The 18,803-nt window shown below is 34.5% G+C and overlaps 1 protein-coding gene across 2 annotated transcripts; it reads right to left on the reverse strand.

Annotated features, from left to right (window-relative positions):
* Positions 1–14,325: 14,325 nt before the first annotated feature.
* On the reverse strand, positions 14,326–18,575 carry LOC107938749 (protein MANNAN SYNTHESIS-RELATED 2). 2 transcript variants are annotated; one of them, XM_016871983.2, is made up of 7 exons: positions 18,445–18,575; positions 18,114–18,238; positions 17,173–17,323; positions 16,939–17,009; positions 16,067–16,152; positions 15,338–15,917; positions 14,326–14,925 (listed from the first exon to the last, which is right to left on the reverse strand). In XM_016871983.2, the coding sequence occupies exons 2-7, from the start codon at positions 18,213–18,215 to the stop codon at positions 14,647–14,649; spliced, it is 1,269 nt and encodes a 422-aa protein (XP_016727472.1). In that variant the 5' UTR covers positions 18,216–18,238; positions 18,445–18,575; the 3' UTR covers positions 14,326–14,646. The 2 variants fall into 2 exon arrangements, with proteins under 2 accessions (XP_016727472.1, XP_040970644.1); XM_041114710.1 differs by lacking the exon at positions 18,114–18,238 and having other exon boundaries at positions 18,445–18,517.
* Positions 18,576–18,803: the final 228 nt, after the last annotated feature.

Consider the following 18,803-nt stretch of genomic DNA (forward strand, 5'->3'; position numbering starts at 1 on the left):
GTTCGAGTCAAATGGTTCAGAAATTGCATTATGTTTTAAACCAGAGTCGGTTCCAATTGAACCAGAAAATAGAGGTTCAGATAGTGAAGGTTCAAACGAAGATGCCAAAGATCTGCAGTTCAGGGCATACTCACATCTGGCCCATATGCATAATGCGGACCTCTTAGTAGAAGGCGTATTGGAGTTTTTAGAGCTCCTACACATAAGACCGCGTCGTGCGAGTTCTTCATTGGACTTTGGTGATTTAGAAGCGGAGAATGAGTTTTCCTCTAAAGATGTTTTTTGTCATATCAGTAAAGCGATACAACATAGATAATGAGGTAAATTTCTACATTGTTAAATCCCGATCGAAAAAATTTGAGACGAAATGTGCAATGCGAGACAATAGATGTCCATAGAAAATTATGGCTTTTGTAAGGAAAAAGACGGGGTTGTGGACCATCAAGAAATATACTGCTTCGTATGCATGGGTCGTCACAGGTACTGCGTCAAGACTGCTTGATATTTGTGGTATTGAATTCCTAATTTTGAAATACTCGTGTTGTTGCAAGTATTAGACAAGATCATCTAAAGTTGGATTTGGAGATGGTCGCAAGCACAATATTACTTATGGTGAAATTGAGCCTTAGGATTTCTGTGTCGGTTATAATTACAAATATCCTTAGCTAGTATGAATACGCGTAGTCATACCGCAAGGTGTGGATCGCAAAGCAAAAGGCCTTGGAGAAGATGCATAATGGGTGAGACACGTCGTACAATGATTTGTGGTAGTGGTGTCAGGTACTAGATCAATATGTACCGGGTTGCTTAATCGATCTGCAAACGGAGCCTGCATACTACAACGATCGTATGGTCCAGGGATACCGAGTGTTCCATTGTTTATTCTGGACTTTCGAACAATGTCAAGAAGCATACTGATACTGTAGGTCATTGGTACAAATTGACGACACCTTTCTATACGGGAGATTTCAACGTCGTTTATTGTTGGCTGTGGCACAAGATGGTAATAAAAAAATCCTACCAATAGCCTTTGCAATAACGCTAGGAGAAAAGATAGATTATTAAGATTTTTTTCTATCTAGGTTGAGGAGGCATGTTGTCCCCTAACTGATATATACGTCATCTCTGACAGGGGACCTTAAATACTGATTGCAATTGAATAGAAAAGAAGCCTTTGAGACCGCACACACTATAGGTATTGTCTAAGACATGTGGTAGCTAACTACCACTGACAACATGAGTATAAAACTCATCACACACAAGTGATTAACATGGGTATGTACTCGCCACTATTTCAACTATCTAATATTTAACTTTTTTTTCCAGATGTTAGGATTAATGGATAAACTATTTACTTTTTTCAACAAGGTACAAGCTTGTAAAACACCGTTTCCATGAAATGTTGAAAAAATTACGAGTCATTAATAATCGCGATGCGAGATACCTTGCTAACATACACTTCGACCAGTGGACAGAATTGTATGACGGTGGTTTACAATACAGACACATGATGACAAACATGACAGAATGCATCAATTCCATGTTGAATATTTCCGCGTTAGCAACACTATTTCCAAAGCAAGCAGAAAAATATGGTGGATAGATGAAGGACGGTCATGTTTGGTGAAAGGACATTATGAAAGAAATTAGAGAGGCTATAAATAAGCGAACTGTATGCATTCAATATGTCACTCGCGCGAAAACCTATCATTTTGGGTTACAGAGTTCAACAGGCCCAACCAAGTTATTGCCAGGAGAGCTTACCGTGTAAATCTGATATGACGAACCTGCGACTGTAGGAGATTTAACACACTTCGTTTTCCATGCACTCATGCAATTGCAAAATGTTCCTCGGTATGTTTGGATCACATGAGCTTTGTGGACGAATTGTACAAACTACAACACATGTATAATGTGTGGAAGTATTAATTCCCACTGGTCCTAGATGAAAGTATGCGGTCAGCAGTATCGAACGCTCCATTCAAGTTGGTTTCCAAATTGTGTCACAAACCAAAAGGTTGATCGAATTCTACTCGGATATGCAACAACATGGATATTCAGGAGAGGACAAACCAACAAAGGTTATGCGGTTAATGTAGGAACCCAAGGCATACAAGGTTGACATGTCCACACTTGGAGGATACTATGAGGACAAGACCTCATTAACCAATTTATTAAGTTTTCAACCATTATTTGTTGATTTTTTCATTCATTCTCATTTTTTTTAATTTGTAAATATTGGTTTATTATACTATAGAGATACAATATATAACTTTGTGCCATTTTTCTAGTGAAAATTGGATCCTTGTACAAATATGTAATATCTATATAAAATGACCGAATAAAACTTGGCTTAACAATATAAAATGACAACAATAACCAGTTTTGCTTCAAAAACAATATTTATTTAAAAACATTTCATATCCAATATCCGTACAATCTTATCGACTAAAACTTAGCTAAACATTTAATATTCACTTGACAAGTACAAAAAAAAAATCATGTGTCGTCGAGCAGAATGTGTGCCACAATACTATTGTAGCCATCAGTCCCGAGACGGATTTTTTCTTCATTCAAGTTGTGGTTTTGACCCTTTTCTTTGTCTTCATCGTCACTTCCACCCTCGGGTACCTGTTATGGTTTCGACCCCTCCTCTTCTTCACCTTCATCCATGGTTGATTGCGGTGTGCTCCTCGATTGCCATCATTTCTCCTCTGTTCTACAAACAAGTGGTTGCGACATTGGTTTTGAAGATGATCCACTTTGGTAGAACAATGATTTTGGAGGTGTTTGCGACACTAGTGGCGTATAAGGATATTGTGTCCCATACACTGATGGTAGAAAATATGGACTTCTTGTCAGTGTCGTAAACATAGTTGATGTATATGTCATCTTTGAAATTGTCATGTAATATGGTGGGGAAGGAGGTGATGGTGCAAAAAAAAAATACCCAGACATGTTGAAACAGAGAAATATGGTGCAAGATGTGATGCTTGTGTAAAAATGAGGGGATTAGTGAAAGTACCAGAATTTGTCGAGTTATACTGACCGGGGGGTGCTGCGGCCATCGATGCCTCTTCTTATGTTGGTGTCAATGATGGACCCGCCTTGGTAGCTACTCCAAACTTTGGATTCCTAGGCGCTTGTCGAGACCTTGTATGACGTTGTCTACCCTTCGCCTGCTCTAATAATAGATATGACTTGTCATGATGTCTAAACCATGACATGTACTTAGGATCACAGGCTAATTCCCAAGCGATAATGGGTTCGCAATTAGGTATAAAATCATACCTATGGTTCTAAATGTTGATATATTGCATGTGCAATGTAATCCAATTTTCATTGGTTCACCTCGCAAGTAGATATTGTACAGATATTTGATTTCTAGGGGTGCTAACGGAATCATTTACCTAAACCCAAATTACAACATAACTCTATTAGATTCGTGTATCTCCACCGTAGTGTACACTACCAATGGCACCTTCATGTGCTAGATGTTGGGATTCACCAAGAATTCAGACAAGATGCATACTTGAATTCTCGGATTGGAGTATGGTGTCCATTCAAACTAGAGTACAACAATAATTTTAATTATATATTTACTATTAATTTTTAAATCAACTATGTTAATATTATATTATTGAAATTTTCAAATACATATATCTGCTTCCGATCGATGATTTAAGAGTAGCCGTATATCTTTGAGCTCCTCCGGTAGTCCTACGTAACTCTACCCATGGTTCCACCTATTCAAATAATATGTTAATACAAAATTTTAAATTTTTTATTATGGATGGTACATTATGAAATGAATTTTACCTTGTTATGAGTGGGAATGTACAAGGGTAGTCAACTTCAGGACGTAAGAAAGACAACTGATACCTCGCCCATGATTGCATCAGTAGCATGTGATATGCCATAATTCATTGTGGCAAATTAAGGTTTTTTCGACACTTAATGAGCTTGTTTTCTAGTATTTTTATATGTATTTATTTCATTTTCAATTTTTATTACTTTATGTTTAAATTATGCAAAATAACCGTTTTTACACAATTTTGAGTTATGTAATGATCTAATGGGCCACTACGGGCCTAGGGATAATCTAACAACTCTATCCAGTGTGTAGGACACTGTTTTCGGGCTTAAAAGACAAAGGATGACTGCAACGTTGCGACATCGAGGAGTGGTGTCGCAACATAGAACTTCAAAGCCAAAGTACACAGAAAATGAATGCAGTGTTGCAACACCGGTCCTGTGGCGTCACGACACCGAGTGACGAGATAAAATTTTAATTAAGGGTATTTTAGTCCACACAATGTAACTTAATTAAATTTTTGGGTTGTTTAGTAACCCTAATTAGGTTTGATCATAAACTCTATAAATAGACATGTTAAGTCTCATTTGAGGAGGCTTGGCCAAGTGAGCCACTGAGTTATTTTTAGGGTTTTTACTTAGTTTTTGTTTTCTTTCAATTTAGAACTTCAAGTACTTTTGTTGTTTGACTTGGATTCAATTTTGATCTAAGGTTTTAATATAGTAGTTTTTCACTTTTTCTTTGTTGATTCCAATTACAATCGAAGTGATTTTTGCAACCGTTAAAGGAGATTTTGCTTATGAGCTCAAATAGATATCAGAATAAACTTATTTCTCTATTTTCGTCTTTTATTTAATTTATTGTTTTGTATGTTAAATATACATTTAGGGATTATTATATCTAGATCCATGAGTAGGTAATCTACTTAGATAGATTAGCGAATGGATGTGTGACTAGTTAACGGATGAATTAAGGTTGAAATTTGAGTTGGTTTCAATTAGGTGTGATTAAACCTTAGGATGATGCCCGTAGGAAGTAATTTAGGCTAAGCGAGATCAAATGATAATTTTACCAAGTCATTCATAATTTATCCTGATTAAGAAAGTGAGGCCGAGAGGTAAACATGTATTGGTCGATTAATTAATTAGTTAGAGGCTGAGAGGTAATAAGTAGTTAATTAATAGCTAACTCAATAAAACCCATGTTTTGAAGTTAATTAGGAGCACTGAAGTGAGTTAATCCCTTGCTTGTTTTATTGGATTAAATTTTGGTTGTTAATTGGTTGATTTTTAGTTAATCCCTTGCTTGTTTTATTGGATTAAATTTTGGTTGTTAATTGGTTGATTTTTAGTCGTAAATAATTTTATATTAGTTTAATTAATTCATTATAATTTGGGTTTTCGTAATATAATTTGAAGTTAGTACTACTTAGCCCTAGTGTTTCGTTGGAACATTAATCTATATTACAATTTGACTCGTATACTTGCAGACATGTTGTTTAATTAATTATCTATTTTGCTGCAATATTTCTAGCCCAAAAGTTCGCACGTTTGGTGACAATCAAGTTGTTGGTGTCATTACCGAGAAGGTTTCGACATTAGACTTGAATTTAATTTTCTGCATTTCATAGGATAAATAGGAATATTTAGAATTATAAATACGAAATTTAATTTTAGTTATGTTTATTTATTTATTTGTCATATTTAATTTTAAATTACTAACTTTAACTTGATTTTTAATTATTGGATTTAAGGGGCTGATTATTTGGAGTTAACAGTGACAACTCTCTTGGGACGGACAATATTCAACACAAGCTAGATTCAACCAAGTATAGCAAAACTCGTTGTTTATGGGACTCTTTTTTATATTAATCCTGCATTGTTAACTTGGGTGTCAATGAATCTTCAATATAGTGACGAAGTTGATTTGGATTCAATGGTGTTCTTGAGGAGATTTGAATAGATTTGCAGTACCGTAAGGTATTTGAGAGTTTTCAATGAAGCTGTTAAATTACTACCAATCCCTTTTCCACTTGGAGGTCGAGTTGAGGAATTACCACCGGGCACTGTAACATCAGGGGAAAAGTTTGTACATTTGTTTTTATGGAGGCTTATACCTATGCCTTCCATTCTAGGTACATACGAAGAATTGTTGGAGTTCAAAAAAGCCCAACAGAGACATTAGGACAAACGTAGAACCGGTTCAAAATGATTCTTCAGAAAGTGCTTGGAAGAGGTGTCGATCTTGCAGTTCAACTACAACATTTTTATAGGGGTTTAAATTACAATAGTCAACACCAATTTGACATTATAGTAGGAGGAAGTATTTGGACTAAATCTACTCATAAAATAATTGTATTGTTCAAAAAAGTAAGCAGTAATTCTCATAATTGGAGGAAGACCTACGAGCTTGAACCAGTAGATATGTCGATAAAAGTGGATGAGGTAGTTGGTATTGAAATAGAGGAGGACAATTTAGGTAATGAACTAGTCAGATTGAACAATAAGGAGTCAATAGATGATCATTCAGACACATCTGATCTGGAAGATAAGATGGAGGAAGAGATGGAAGAAGAGGTTACAAGAAATCATCTAGAACGAATTTATCGAATAAACTAATGGAAACATTGCAAGGAACCATTGAACTTGGAGGGTGTTTCGCTTGATAAGATGGTTCTATGATCATTAAGCTACCAAACTTGGAATTGAGAACATTTCTGACACATTTGAAATACGGGTATCTCGATGAAAACAACACTTTACCTGTAATTATAGCAGCTCATCTATCATCCGAACATGAAAATAACTGTTGAAAGTTCTAAAAGCACACAAAAGGGAAATCGGATGGACAATTGCTGACATAAAGGAATTAGTCCTGTTCTTTGCCAACATAAAATCCAATTGGAACAAGGTAAGAAACCGGTGGTGGACACGCAATGACGACTCAATCCAGCAATGAAAGAAGTATGGAAAAAAGAGTTGCGAAAGTGGTTGGATGTGGGAATTTTGTACGCAATATCTGGCAGGGAATGGGTGACTCCAACACAATGCGTTCCAAAGAAAGGTGGTCTAATGGAAGTAACAAATGAAAAGTATGAATGCATTCCAACATGAATGGTAACCAAATGGAGAGTTTGTATTGATTATAGGAAATTGAATGATGTAACTAAGAAAGATCATTTCACGCTCCCATTTATTGACTAGATGTTGGACAGGTTGGTGAGAAAAGAGTATTATTGCTTCTTAGATGGATATTCAGGCTACCACCAGATTCCAATACACCCAGACGATCAGGAAAATACTACATTCACTGGTCCTTTCGAAACATACGCCTTTCGTAGATTGTCTTTTGGACTTTGCAATGTTCCAACCACTTTTATGAGGTGTATGACAATAATTTTTGCTAATATGTTAGAAGACGGCTCGATATTTTTATGGATAACTTCTTAGTATATGGTGATTCGTTTACAGAGTGCTTGGGAAATTTAGAACAGGTTCTCGAGCGATGCAAAAAGACGAATTTGGTGCTCAACTAGGAAAATGTCATTTTATGGTAAATGAGTGAATTGTTTTAGGACACAAAATCTCAAAAAAGGGATTATAAGTTGAAAAATCAAAAATCGAAGTCATAGAAAGCTATCACATGCCACTACTATTCGAAGTATTCAAAACTTTCTCGGTCATGCCAATTTTTATAGACGATTCATCAAGGATTTTGCTCAGATATCAAAAATGTTAAGTCAATTGCTGCAAAAGACATACCATTTGTGTTCAATGAAGAATGTGCCCAAGCTTTTGAGTTAATTAAATAGAGGCTAGTTTCAGCTCTATTATAGTTAGTCTAGATTGGTTAGAATCTTTTACTATCATGTGTGATGCAAGCGATTACTCTATGGGAGTAGTCTGGACAAAATAAAGAAAACAAAAATTCATTTGTTTCATTAGGATAACAAAACTTTGAATCCTATTTAATGTATTTACACAACTATAGAAAAGGAAATGTTGGCTGTGGTGTTTGCCTGTGAAAAATTTTGTCCTTATTTAATGGCAAATCAAGTTTATGTTTACACTAATCATTCCGCTCTGAATTATGTTATGAAGAAAAAAGAGACTAAAGCCAGACTAATGCAATGGGTGCTACTAGTTCAAGAATTCGATATTTGGATCTTTGATAGGAAAAGCATTGAGAATCAAGTGGCAGATCATCTCTTGTAACAGCCCGATTTAGACCCTAATCGGAAGGTGGTTTTGGGACCACGAATCCAAGTCAGAAAAATATTTTAAATTTTTTCTGTGTTTATTATGTGTGAATTTATATCTGTGAAATTTTCGTGATTTAATTTTTTCGTTTGAGCGTCTGATTAAATAAAAGGACTTAATCGCGTAAAATGAAAATTAGGTGGTTATTTCTAAAAAGGGCTAAATTGCACTTGGCTTTTTAAATGGAAGCCTTAAAGTTGCAATTAGGCCAATATTAAGTGAAGTGGACGGTTAAAGACATATATTATATAACTTTATTATTATTTCATTAAAGTTATTTAAGTAATTTGTTTAATAAACATATAATAGTTAAAATAAGGTTATGAAATTTAGTTTATTCATTTGTTATTTTGACTTAAACATAAACAAATAAAAAGAAAGAAGACTAAGCTAGGGTTCGGCATACATTCAAGCTCAATCAAGGTTCGTTTTTGTTTGGTTTTTGATAATTTCTACGTTTTTGAGATCGTTGCTTAGTAATCTTCAAGACCCATGCTTTAATGTTTGATTTTGATGAATATTTTGAGTTGTGCCATTGTTGATAGCTTGTGATTTTTGTTGTTTGATGATGAAAAATGAAAGATATGTTTTAGATTAACATATTTTGTATTGGAGTTTTTGATGATTTTGAGTAATTAGGACTTAATTGCCAAAAAAAATTTGAGGGACTAAAATGTGAAATAAATTGAATATATGGACTTGCTTGAGAGTGGGTAAAATTTATCCCAACATAGGTATAGGAAAATTTTGCATATTTTGTGTTTTGTGCAATGGGGACTAAAATGTAAAAATTGTAAATGTCAAGGGTAAAATGGTAATTTGCCCATTTATGTATTTTTGAACTAAATTGAATGAAAATATGTTTGAATGAGCTTAATTTGAATATGTTTAGATCAAGAACCAAAGAAATTAGATTTGGATCGGGGGAAAGCAAAAGTTGTCTTGTATAGTCTGAGGTAAGTTTATAAGCAAATAGACATACTTAACTTCAATTAAATGTAATATATTTATGCTGAAATGAAAAACATGATTTTATACATGTTATAGCCAGGGGCGAAGCCAGGGGGGCTGGCATGGGCCCCGCCCCCCCTAAAATGTAAAATTGCATTTTAAGCCCTTGATTTTTAAAAAAATTTAAATTAGTAAAGGTAAAATTGTACTTTGGCCCCCCCTAAAATTATAAAAATTTGATTTAATCCTTTAGAAATTATAAAAATATAAACTATAAAAAATTAAAATTTCATCCGGCCCCCCTTAAAAAAATTTTCTGGCTTCGCCCCTGGTCATAGCCGATTATGACTAAGCTTGGTTACCATGATTTCAAATTTGTTTCGATTGATTTACGACATCTGAAAGTCCCGTATGAACCTTAGGAATAGTTAGGATACATATGTCATGACATAGGATTCCGATATATGTGTGCGAGTAAGACCATGGCATCGATATGTGATTCCGATATGTGTTTACGGGTAAGACCCTGTCTGGGACAGTGGCATCGATATGTGGTTACATATAAGACCACGTCTGGGACGTTGGCATTGTACGATTTATGTGATTATCCGAGTGTCCTATCCGATTCCGAATGGTTTATCGGGCATCGATAAGTAGGGAACAAATGTGTAAAATTAGCTAAGTGATCAAGTATGTATCAGTTTGGTATTTATTTGCAATAAGGTAAGTGAGTGTTACGATATGAGTTACAAGCATGTGTAACATGAATGAAAAAGATATGTATAAATATATCATGTGTATTCGGCTTATTGGGTAAGAAATATGATCCTTGTTGGTGTGATTTTATTTTCGCATATATATAATGTTCTTGCATGTTCGGTTACTCAGATAATGTGTGTATGTAAATTTTATTTTGATTTAAAAGCTTATTTGTACAAATGTATGTATATTAGGTTTATATTGATAATTTGGCTTTGAAAATGGAACATTGACTTGATGAATTAATCTTGTGTACATTCGGCTAAGGGCATGGATGTATGTGTTCAGGTCTATTATTATTGAAGTTGAAAGTTGAGAATAAGCTTGATATTGATATTGTATTTTGGTTAGTTAAATAAGTTAATTATATTATCGGTTTGTTTGTTTGCTTATGACTTACTAAGCTTAAATAGCTTATGGTGTGTATATTTGTTTTTGTTTTATAGATTTTGGATTCGAGTTACAAGCTTGGGGATCGTCAGCAAAGTCTATCACACTATCTACAGCTTCGGTATTTAAATGTTTGAATTCGACTTATGGCATGTATAGGCTGAATTATATTTTGAGTATACTGAAAGTTGGTTATGTATATAAGCCATGCGAAAATGGCTAAATTATTATATTAGTATTTGATTATGATAGGTAAGACTTATATTAATCTTGATTACTAAGTTGTGTGCCTTGAATGTATAATATATGTGATGAGCACAATATGTTTTGATAATGGCTTGCGTATTATGTTAAACTAGGTTGTGCAAATTTTTAGTAAAATGCATAATGAGCTTGTCTATTGGAAATTGATGATAGAAGTCTCGATGTGTATGTGATTTTTAAGCAGCAAGATTCGGCCATGAAAGAGTATTGGCATAATGTGTATTTAGTATGCTTATTAATGTGTGATGGAACATATTAAATGAGGCATTCTAGCTTGGTTAGTTTGATTATTAAGTGATAAATAATGTATGTGGTTCATGATTAACTTAGTCGACTAATTGATATGTATTTGGTGTTTTAATGTTAAGCATAACCTTGGCTTTTGAGTAAATGCGCATCTTGCATGCATTCATGATGAATAAGATATACATGAATGTCTCGTTTTATATTAAGTCTATTTCAAGGGCGTAATCATAATATACATTTGATTTGTTTTGATAATATGTATATTCGGTCATATAGTCCTTTATATATATATATATAAAAAACATTGCATTATTATAAATTAAGTTAGTGGGTAAAGAGAAAGGAATATGCATGATTCAAATTTTGAAGCTCATTTATGTAGTAAGTCAAAACATGCGTTCATGATATTTTAAACTTGTTATATTATTTAAGTTGTTGCATTCCTTGTATATGCGTAAAGTGCTTATGATTATGGGTGCTTATTATTATATATACATGGTTATAGGAACTTGTTAAATAAGAGTAAATAGTGAGTGTGTGTAATGTAATATAAATATACGGGTTAGTCGATTAGACCAAGAAATGGAGTGAGTTGACTTATAACCAAATGCTTCCTTTTAGTGGTATTATTATGTAAAACATATGAGATTCATAAGGATTACCATGCTAATGACGTATATATGAAATTGTTCATACATTATATTTTATATTGTAATATGTGAACAATATGACTATGTGTATAAATATATAATGCGAATTGTCCTAATTTAAGAGATGTATCAATTTATAAAATAAATTTTGATTAACTTTCGATACTTGGGTTTGTGAATAATTATATATATTATATGTACTTGTTTGAGATTGTGTTTTATTCTGTGATGCCTTATGACCTTATTCCGGCGAAGGAAATGGGTTAGGGGTGTTATATCTCCCACGATTAGAGATTGAAGCTAGTCAACAAGATAAGACAAAAATTAATGAAAGATTTATTGATGAACTGTTATTTCAAGCCATCCACCATGAAGTAATGCAGCTGACCCACAAAACACCTTAGTACGCAAACACTGTCAATTATCTAGCTAGAGGAATGTTCTCTGCAAATGCACGATGACAAAAAAAGAAAAAAAATAATGTATGATGCCCGTAAGTATATATGGGAAGAACCTTATGCATTTCAACAGTGCACAAACCAACTGATCAGACGATGCGTGGCAGAAGAGGAAATGGAAGACATCTTGCTAGAGTGTCATACGTCACCATGTGAGGGGCATTTTGGAGGAAGGAGAATAACATAGAAAATACTTCAATAGGGATTTTACTGGCCCACAATGATCAAAGACGCCTACGAATTTTCTCAATGATGTGAAAAATGTTAGCGACAAGGAAACATATCAAAAAGGATGAAACGCTGCAAACTGGAATTTTGGAAGTAGAAGTTTTTGACGTGTGGGGCACTGATTTTATAGGACCATTTCTCAATTCTTTTGGCAATCAGTACACTCTCTTAACAGTTGACTATGTATCTAAATTGGTAGATGTAGTAGTGTTACTGGTCAACGACACTAAGGCTATAGTTTGATTATTACGTGAGAATATTTTTTCTCGATTTGGGACTCTCAGAGCACTTGCTAGCGATGAAGGATCACATTTTTGTAGCAAGCAATTAAAGACAGCTTTGGCAAAATGCAGCGTGAAACATCGAATCACCACAACATACCACCCTGAAGCTAATGGGCAAGCAAAAGTATCGAATCGGGAAGTCAAACAGATATTGGAGAAGACAGTGAACCCAAGTCGAAAAGATTGGAGTACATAATTAGATGATGCATTATTGACATATCAAATAGCTTACAAAACTCCGTTGGGTATGTCTCCATACAAATTAGTTTACGGAAAAAAATATCATTTGCCAATCAAATTAGCGAAAAAAAAGAAGCTTATTGGGTCATTAAGGAACTGAATTTAGATCCCTACTTATCTAAGGAAGCGCGCCAATCCAATTTTGGACATAAAAGTGATGCCAGTCCAATGCCCTTCCCTCTAAATGCAACATCACAGTACGAACCTTGTCACTATCAAGCAACCATTCAATTGCAAAATATTGCTCGAGCATTAACCACCGACCTCTGAAGTTAGAGTCATCAAAGTGTGGGCAGTTTAGGTGATAAAGCGTTCTAACAGCGTTCCAAAATGGGATTGATGCAGATTAGTCATTCTAGTGGCCAAAGAGTGTAGAGGTCCTTCCAAAAGGCCATCTAGGAGGTGACCCTCCCAATATCCCTTTTCCATTGGCCTGAGTTGTAGCCACATTATTGAAAGAGGTAGGATGACCAAAATATTACTCAAATAAACTATGAAGTTCCAGTCGAATCCCACCCTTAAACTCTTCCTTGAACCTCTGTAACCAGGCCTTTAACTTGGCATCGATTTGAGACAACTTCCCTTGGATCTTCACTATCTCCTATTGCAGCACACCCATTTCCTTCTGCAAACGCGTAATGACCCCATCTTTAGCCATGGAGAAACATTGAAGCTCCAATACCTTTGTTAAGAGCAAAACCATAAAGGAGAGAACAGAAGAAGAAGCGAGAAAATTGAGGAAGAGAAGAGAGAAAGAGACTTGATAGAAATCGTGATGATTGATTGCATAACCTTCCAGCCAAGATACAACTCTCTCTCTCTCTCTCTCTATATATATATATAAAGGTAAAAACACCTTGTTTTCATTGAAAGTTGTTGTGCACCGTTTCGTTAATTTGGACTCAAAATGCACCATTTCTTCCATTCCCTTATGTTTTCATATTTCAGTTTTGACTCATATCATCTAGCACCCACCAAATTATACAATTATGATAAGGAAAGAGTAGAGAGCACTTCTTATTAATGAATGCTCTATCAAGCCTGTCCATGACGAAAAACTTTGAACCTTTATCCATTTCCATGTGACGACAAACTCTGAACCTCTACCCATTTCCCATGTGTAGTAGTGGCCCAAAAGAGGTATTTCTAATAGATTATAGTCATCAATGCATTGTCAAAATCCTTCCAACCATGAAGGATAAATAACTCCTCCCCATTTATTATTAACAAAATGTTGGTTTCTAGTCACCTATACTCACCCACGACAAACCATGTATAGTTGAAAGAGACCTCCAAAAATCCCCTAGACTTAGGATAGCCATACACCACAATTAACCTCCATTTAGAACCATTTGCACCCTCATTAGACATATCAATGTGGTTATTAGAATTACCAATCACAGTACCATTATCAATTGAATTCAAAAGCATAGCAAGACCACGCTATGACCAACCCCGGTATCAAAATTCAACGCAGCTAGTAATTCTTTTAAGCAAAATGCATTAAAGTTTCAATAAAAAATACAAAATTAGACTCCTTAAGAGTTAACACCGCACACAAGCTTTGTATCACTTCTATTAAATTGAAAAACAATAAAGTTGTTATTAATGATTTATTAATTTTGATTCGAATTGGAGAAATCTGATCAACCCACACTTGATTTAACCAAAACCGACCCAACCAAACCCAAATTAATCAGAACTCCAAATGATCAACTTGAAATGATACAATACGAAACTAAATTAAGAGTAATTTTTATTTTTAAAAAATGATAACATAAGTTTTAAATTAACTGTTCTTTTTTATAATTAACACTTGCAAAATTTATAGAATCAATGTGCATCCATAAAACAATGAAGAAATAATAGAAATGAAGTTCTGCATCACATGACGACTTGAACCCCGTAACATATCTGCTCTACTGAACATATTAAAGAAAAAAAATCATCTCAAACAGATAATTTTTACTAGAGAACTTCACACCCAGATGAAGTATAAACACCAAAGTTGAGCAGTCCATCCAGTCACCCAAAAGGACTCAATGACTTGAGGTAAATGGGAAGGCCCCATAACCATTTATGAAGGATTTCCTTGAAAGAAGGCTAGCAAAAGCATGAATAAGCCAAGTGGTTCTTCTTGGCAACATAAGGAGCGAGGTAGTTCATGACTGCTGCGGATGTACCAGGTATATCGGCTGGAACGAGGATTTGAGGCTTTCCTAAAGCTATTCTTTTTCCAGCTACATTGGCATAAAACAGGCCAGATAAGGCTGGGACAAAAACATCACTCTTGGAACATATGTAGAAATCTATAACCTTCTCCAGTTCTGAACCTTCAAATTCAAGAAACTTCCCCTTCTTCTCCTCTGGCATAATGTTTTCCTACAATAGTTCCGAGCACAAGTTCAGATTTATAGGCATAGCAAGTTTCAACAATGAGCAGCTAGTAAGCGTTGGTTATTAACAAGCATCAAAAATTGTACCAAATTTGCAGACTAATGTATCATGCATAGGGTTTTTTGGGAAGAAAATTTTGGAGTTCAAATTGGATAGTCAAATTTTAGGTGACAGGGAATCCCTTTCAAGCAAGACCCCCCACCAGTATTACTTGAGTTTATAATTGCTTTTCAGGGATATTGCACATAAGACAGATCTACGTATTAGCCCATAGTCAACCACTGAATAACCCCGTGCCGGTTGATTGTCAAAATCAAGCATTGCACATAATGGTTCAAGAAACACATAAAAAATTTAAATCCAGAAAATCATTATTAGGAAAGAAGAATTTACTCACCTTTGTGTATGTTTTAGGGAAGATATCCTTGAGGACACTAAGGCTGTTATCCCACTTTGATTGAGTCAGGTATATAGTGGTATCGGTATCAAATCCTACCTTCCTCAAAAACAAAGCAATCTCCTGTGCATTATAACAACTTTTTGCTACATTAGTACCACTACCATGACAATTCTTATTCTCCAATACATCAACCCTCAAGTCCACTGCTATAAACAGGCCATCAGATTTGCGACTCAAAGTTCTAAGCCGTTCAATCATTGAATCAACAACTTCACTGACCTCTGCTTGCAACTCTAAAGTTCCAAACATTCCCAAACATGAGACTGAATCAACACTACTCTTTTGTGTAGTTTTTCTCATATTTACAGTAGGGAAGTAGGTAGCAAGCCTTATGTTTCCCTTTGATTTAAAAATTGGTTGTACATTTTCCACAATGTGATCTTCGGTGACCCTATTGGGAACCTTCACAGCAGCAAGATCCCGAATTGATATTTCATTGGGTAGTTCTTTCACTACTTTGACAACCCCATTGAGGCTTTTCATGAACTTCTCAACATCATAAATATCTTCAAAGTTTCTGAAGATTTTCAATCATCATAGAACCATTTAAGATTTTGTGCTTAGATTAACTCAAACTTGTTCTTCATTGAAATAACAAGATAAAAGATTTACTATGGGGAAGGAGAGGAGAGAATACAGTATCTTCAAAATTAATACAGCACTAACCTTTCGTCACCAGGTCTGCTTCCTCTAATATCTGGAAGTACAAGTGCTGCCTCTAGGTACCTTGCTACTACTACGGCATCAGCCATCTGAAGAGGCACTCACCAATCACCATGGAATGAATAATAGATTAGATGGAAAACAAGCAAATGGTTTTCAATAGATTACCGTTCATAAACTGCTAGTACATTGTGCCATTAAATTCTTTGTAGAAAAATCTACCTAATATTTAAGATTCCATATCTAATCAAGGTACAGAGCAAACAAGAATTTTCAGAAAAATAAGCAGCATATATCAATACAAATTATGCTACTTGGACTGACGTGTGAATCTAGCATACATGTGCCCGAAATGTGTGTTCAATTTTTTCTAAGTATTTTGTATACATTTAGAGGATCTTTGAAGGATCATATATATGCATATATCAGTGTCCAAAAATGTGTCGGACACGGGTAATTCAAGAATGAAGATTCAAAAAACACCTCCTTGAGGTGCTATCCTCTAGATTCCTAAATTCCTGATTTCATATTGGGAAGACAACTTGGCTAAAGTTCTTTCTTACACACAGTAGATAACAAGCTCGTTTATCATAGAGAACATCAAGAAGTAATGGGAAATTGGAAATCGTACCAATAATAACATTCATTTACTCCTTTTAAAAGTATTAAGTTTACCAAGACAACAGTTTGATCTATCTGTTATTTTCAGGTAAATAGTAAAAGGTGAAATTTCAGACAATGAAATGGATTAGGGACTTTCAAACACATTAAACTTAGGTTCTTCCTTCTTTGTGAGAGAACAAAGATAAAGAAAAGGCAACAGCAAAGCTATCTTATTTTGATAACTTTATAACTAAAACAGATACCATGTATACCTGAGAGACATGGTATTCTGGACCATTAGTCAATGAGAAAGTAACATACCCTCTTGACTGCTCTATTCCATCTGTAAGCCAAGTCAAAGCTCCATCAATTAAAGAGAAACATTTAATTACATTTTTTACCGTCAATACACAGTGACAATGGAGACATCGGAATAATGATACATGTAAAGAAAAATTTCTAAACCAAATGATCATTTTTCAGGGAGTTAAGTGAAGTTAACAAACCAAAAGTGGTCCTGCTCCAACATGGTTTTAGCTCTTGACTGTCCTTCATCCAAGGCCCTTTGCTCCCCTTCGAAGGCTTTACAAGGCCATCCTTCTCAATAACATTGGCATTATCAACTTGAACATCCTGAGCTTCTCCAGGAAGTTTATCCTACGTAACAAGGAGAGAAAATAATCAAATTTAGTGTAAATACACCAAAGCTTTACACGGAATTGAAAAGAAATCAAGCAAAAACTTGCAAACATTTATTTAATCACTATAAGTAAATAAGACTGGCATCAATAGAATTTACAATAACAAAAATAAAACATCTACAATTTCTTCTAGTTGGTCATAAAGGCTTGAGACGTTGAAATAAGGCCTAGGACTGAAATTATAAATCTGAAAGAAGCAGAATCCTTCATTCATCTATGCTTGAATCCTGAAATTACTCTTCTAAACCAAATTTAACTTTAAATGGGTTGTTTTCTATACCTTGTTCAGTCTAGTTTTCCAGATACTTCCCCTGGAAAATAAAATAGCTTTAATTGTTTAAAAACAAAAAGGAAGTTTCAAGTTAGCCCATATTTTCTTCTTCTTCTTCTTCTTCATGAATTAGCAATTAGTTTTGAGAAAAAAAAAGGCTCCCAAATAATCTTATACACAAAGAACCAAACAACTACACCACTTTCGAAGATCATGGTCAGAATATATTGTTATTTTCTTAAAGATGCAGCAGATAGGATGTCAAGTGAATCTTAACGAGCTAAGATGTGATTATTACAGATAATGTGGAAAGTGAAGCAACTTGCTCGAGGTTTTATCACATAATCAGAGATTCACCAAATAAAACACAAAGCTATGAAAAGTGAAGTGAAATCGGGGACTGGATTTAGTATAAAAATCCCATGAAAAACTTGAGAGTTAGATCAAAGAAGAAAGCAAAGGAAGGGGGAATTACTTGGAGAGAATCAAAATGGTCTCTTTTGATCATTTGACCAAGCATCACAAACATGGTGAGAGTGAGAATACCGGCCACTACTTGCCTCAAATCAATCCCCATTTCTTCTTTTCTATTTCAAAATTCTGTAATAAAAGCGAAGCCCCCCAAAAAAAGGAAATTCAAAACTCAAAAAATAAAAACCAGGGTCGCCCAAGAATAAGTTTAAACCTAAAGAAGAGGCATGATTAACAAGAAGATGAAACAGCGAGTTTAGATCAACGAGAGAAAATGAAATGAAGTAAATATGATAATAGGTGCGCAGTAGTAGTATCGTGTTTGGGGTCCTTACACCACCGACACTTTGCACTGAAAGTGAAAACGATGCCTGTTTTCCTACGCCATGTGTACCCTACCCCTTTGCTTTGATTTCTTATTACCTAATATACTACTAAAAAAACCCATAAACTACTCCGCTTTTATTTAAACAGGCCTTTCAACTATTTTGGTTAAATTCTGCTATTAAGCATTGTATTTTGTGAAACTTATAGATAGTTTTTATATTTTTATTTAATCAATTTTAGTTTTTATATTTTATTTAATCAATTTTAATTTCTATATTTTTAAAATTTAAAATTTTAGTTCTCACTAAACGATAATTGTTAAATTCATTAAGTTAAGTTTTATTATTTTCGAAATTTGATGCTACAA

Source organism: Gossypium hirsutum, chromosome A06 (assembly GCF_007990345.1).
Source record: "Gossypium hirsutum isolate 1008001.06 chromosome A06, Gossypium_hirsutum_v2.1, whole genome shotgun sequence".
In the NCBI taxonomy this organism is placed as follows: domain Eukaryota; kingdom Viridiplantae; phylum Streptophyta; class Magnoliopsida; order Malvales; family Malvaceae; genus Gossypium; species Gossypium hirsutum.

Coding starts and splice junctions, on each gene's coding strand:
- LOC107938749 (XM_016871983.2), bottom strand. CDS start 18,215: ATGGGGATTGATTTGAGGCAAGTAGTGGCCGGTATTCTCACTCTCACC. Junction 16,153..16,938: donor CAGAATACCATGTCTCTCAG/GTATACATGGTA, acceptor GTGCCTCTTCAG/ATGGCTGATGCCGTAGTAGT. Junction 15,918..16,066: donor AGCAGACCTGGTGACGAAAG/GTTAGTGCTGTA, acceptor GAAAATCTTCAG/AAACTTTGAAGATATTTATG.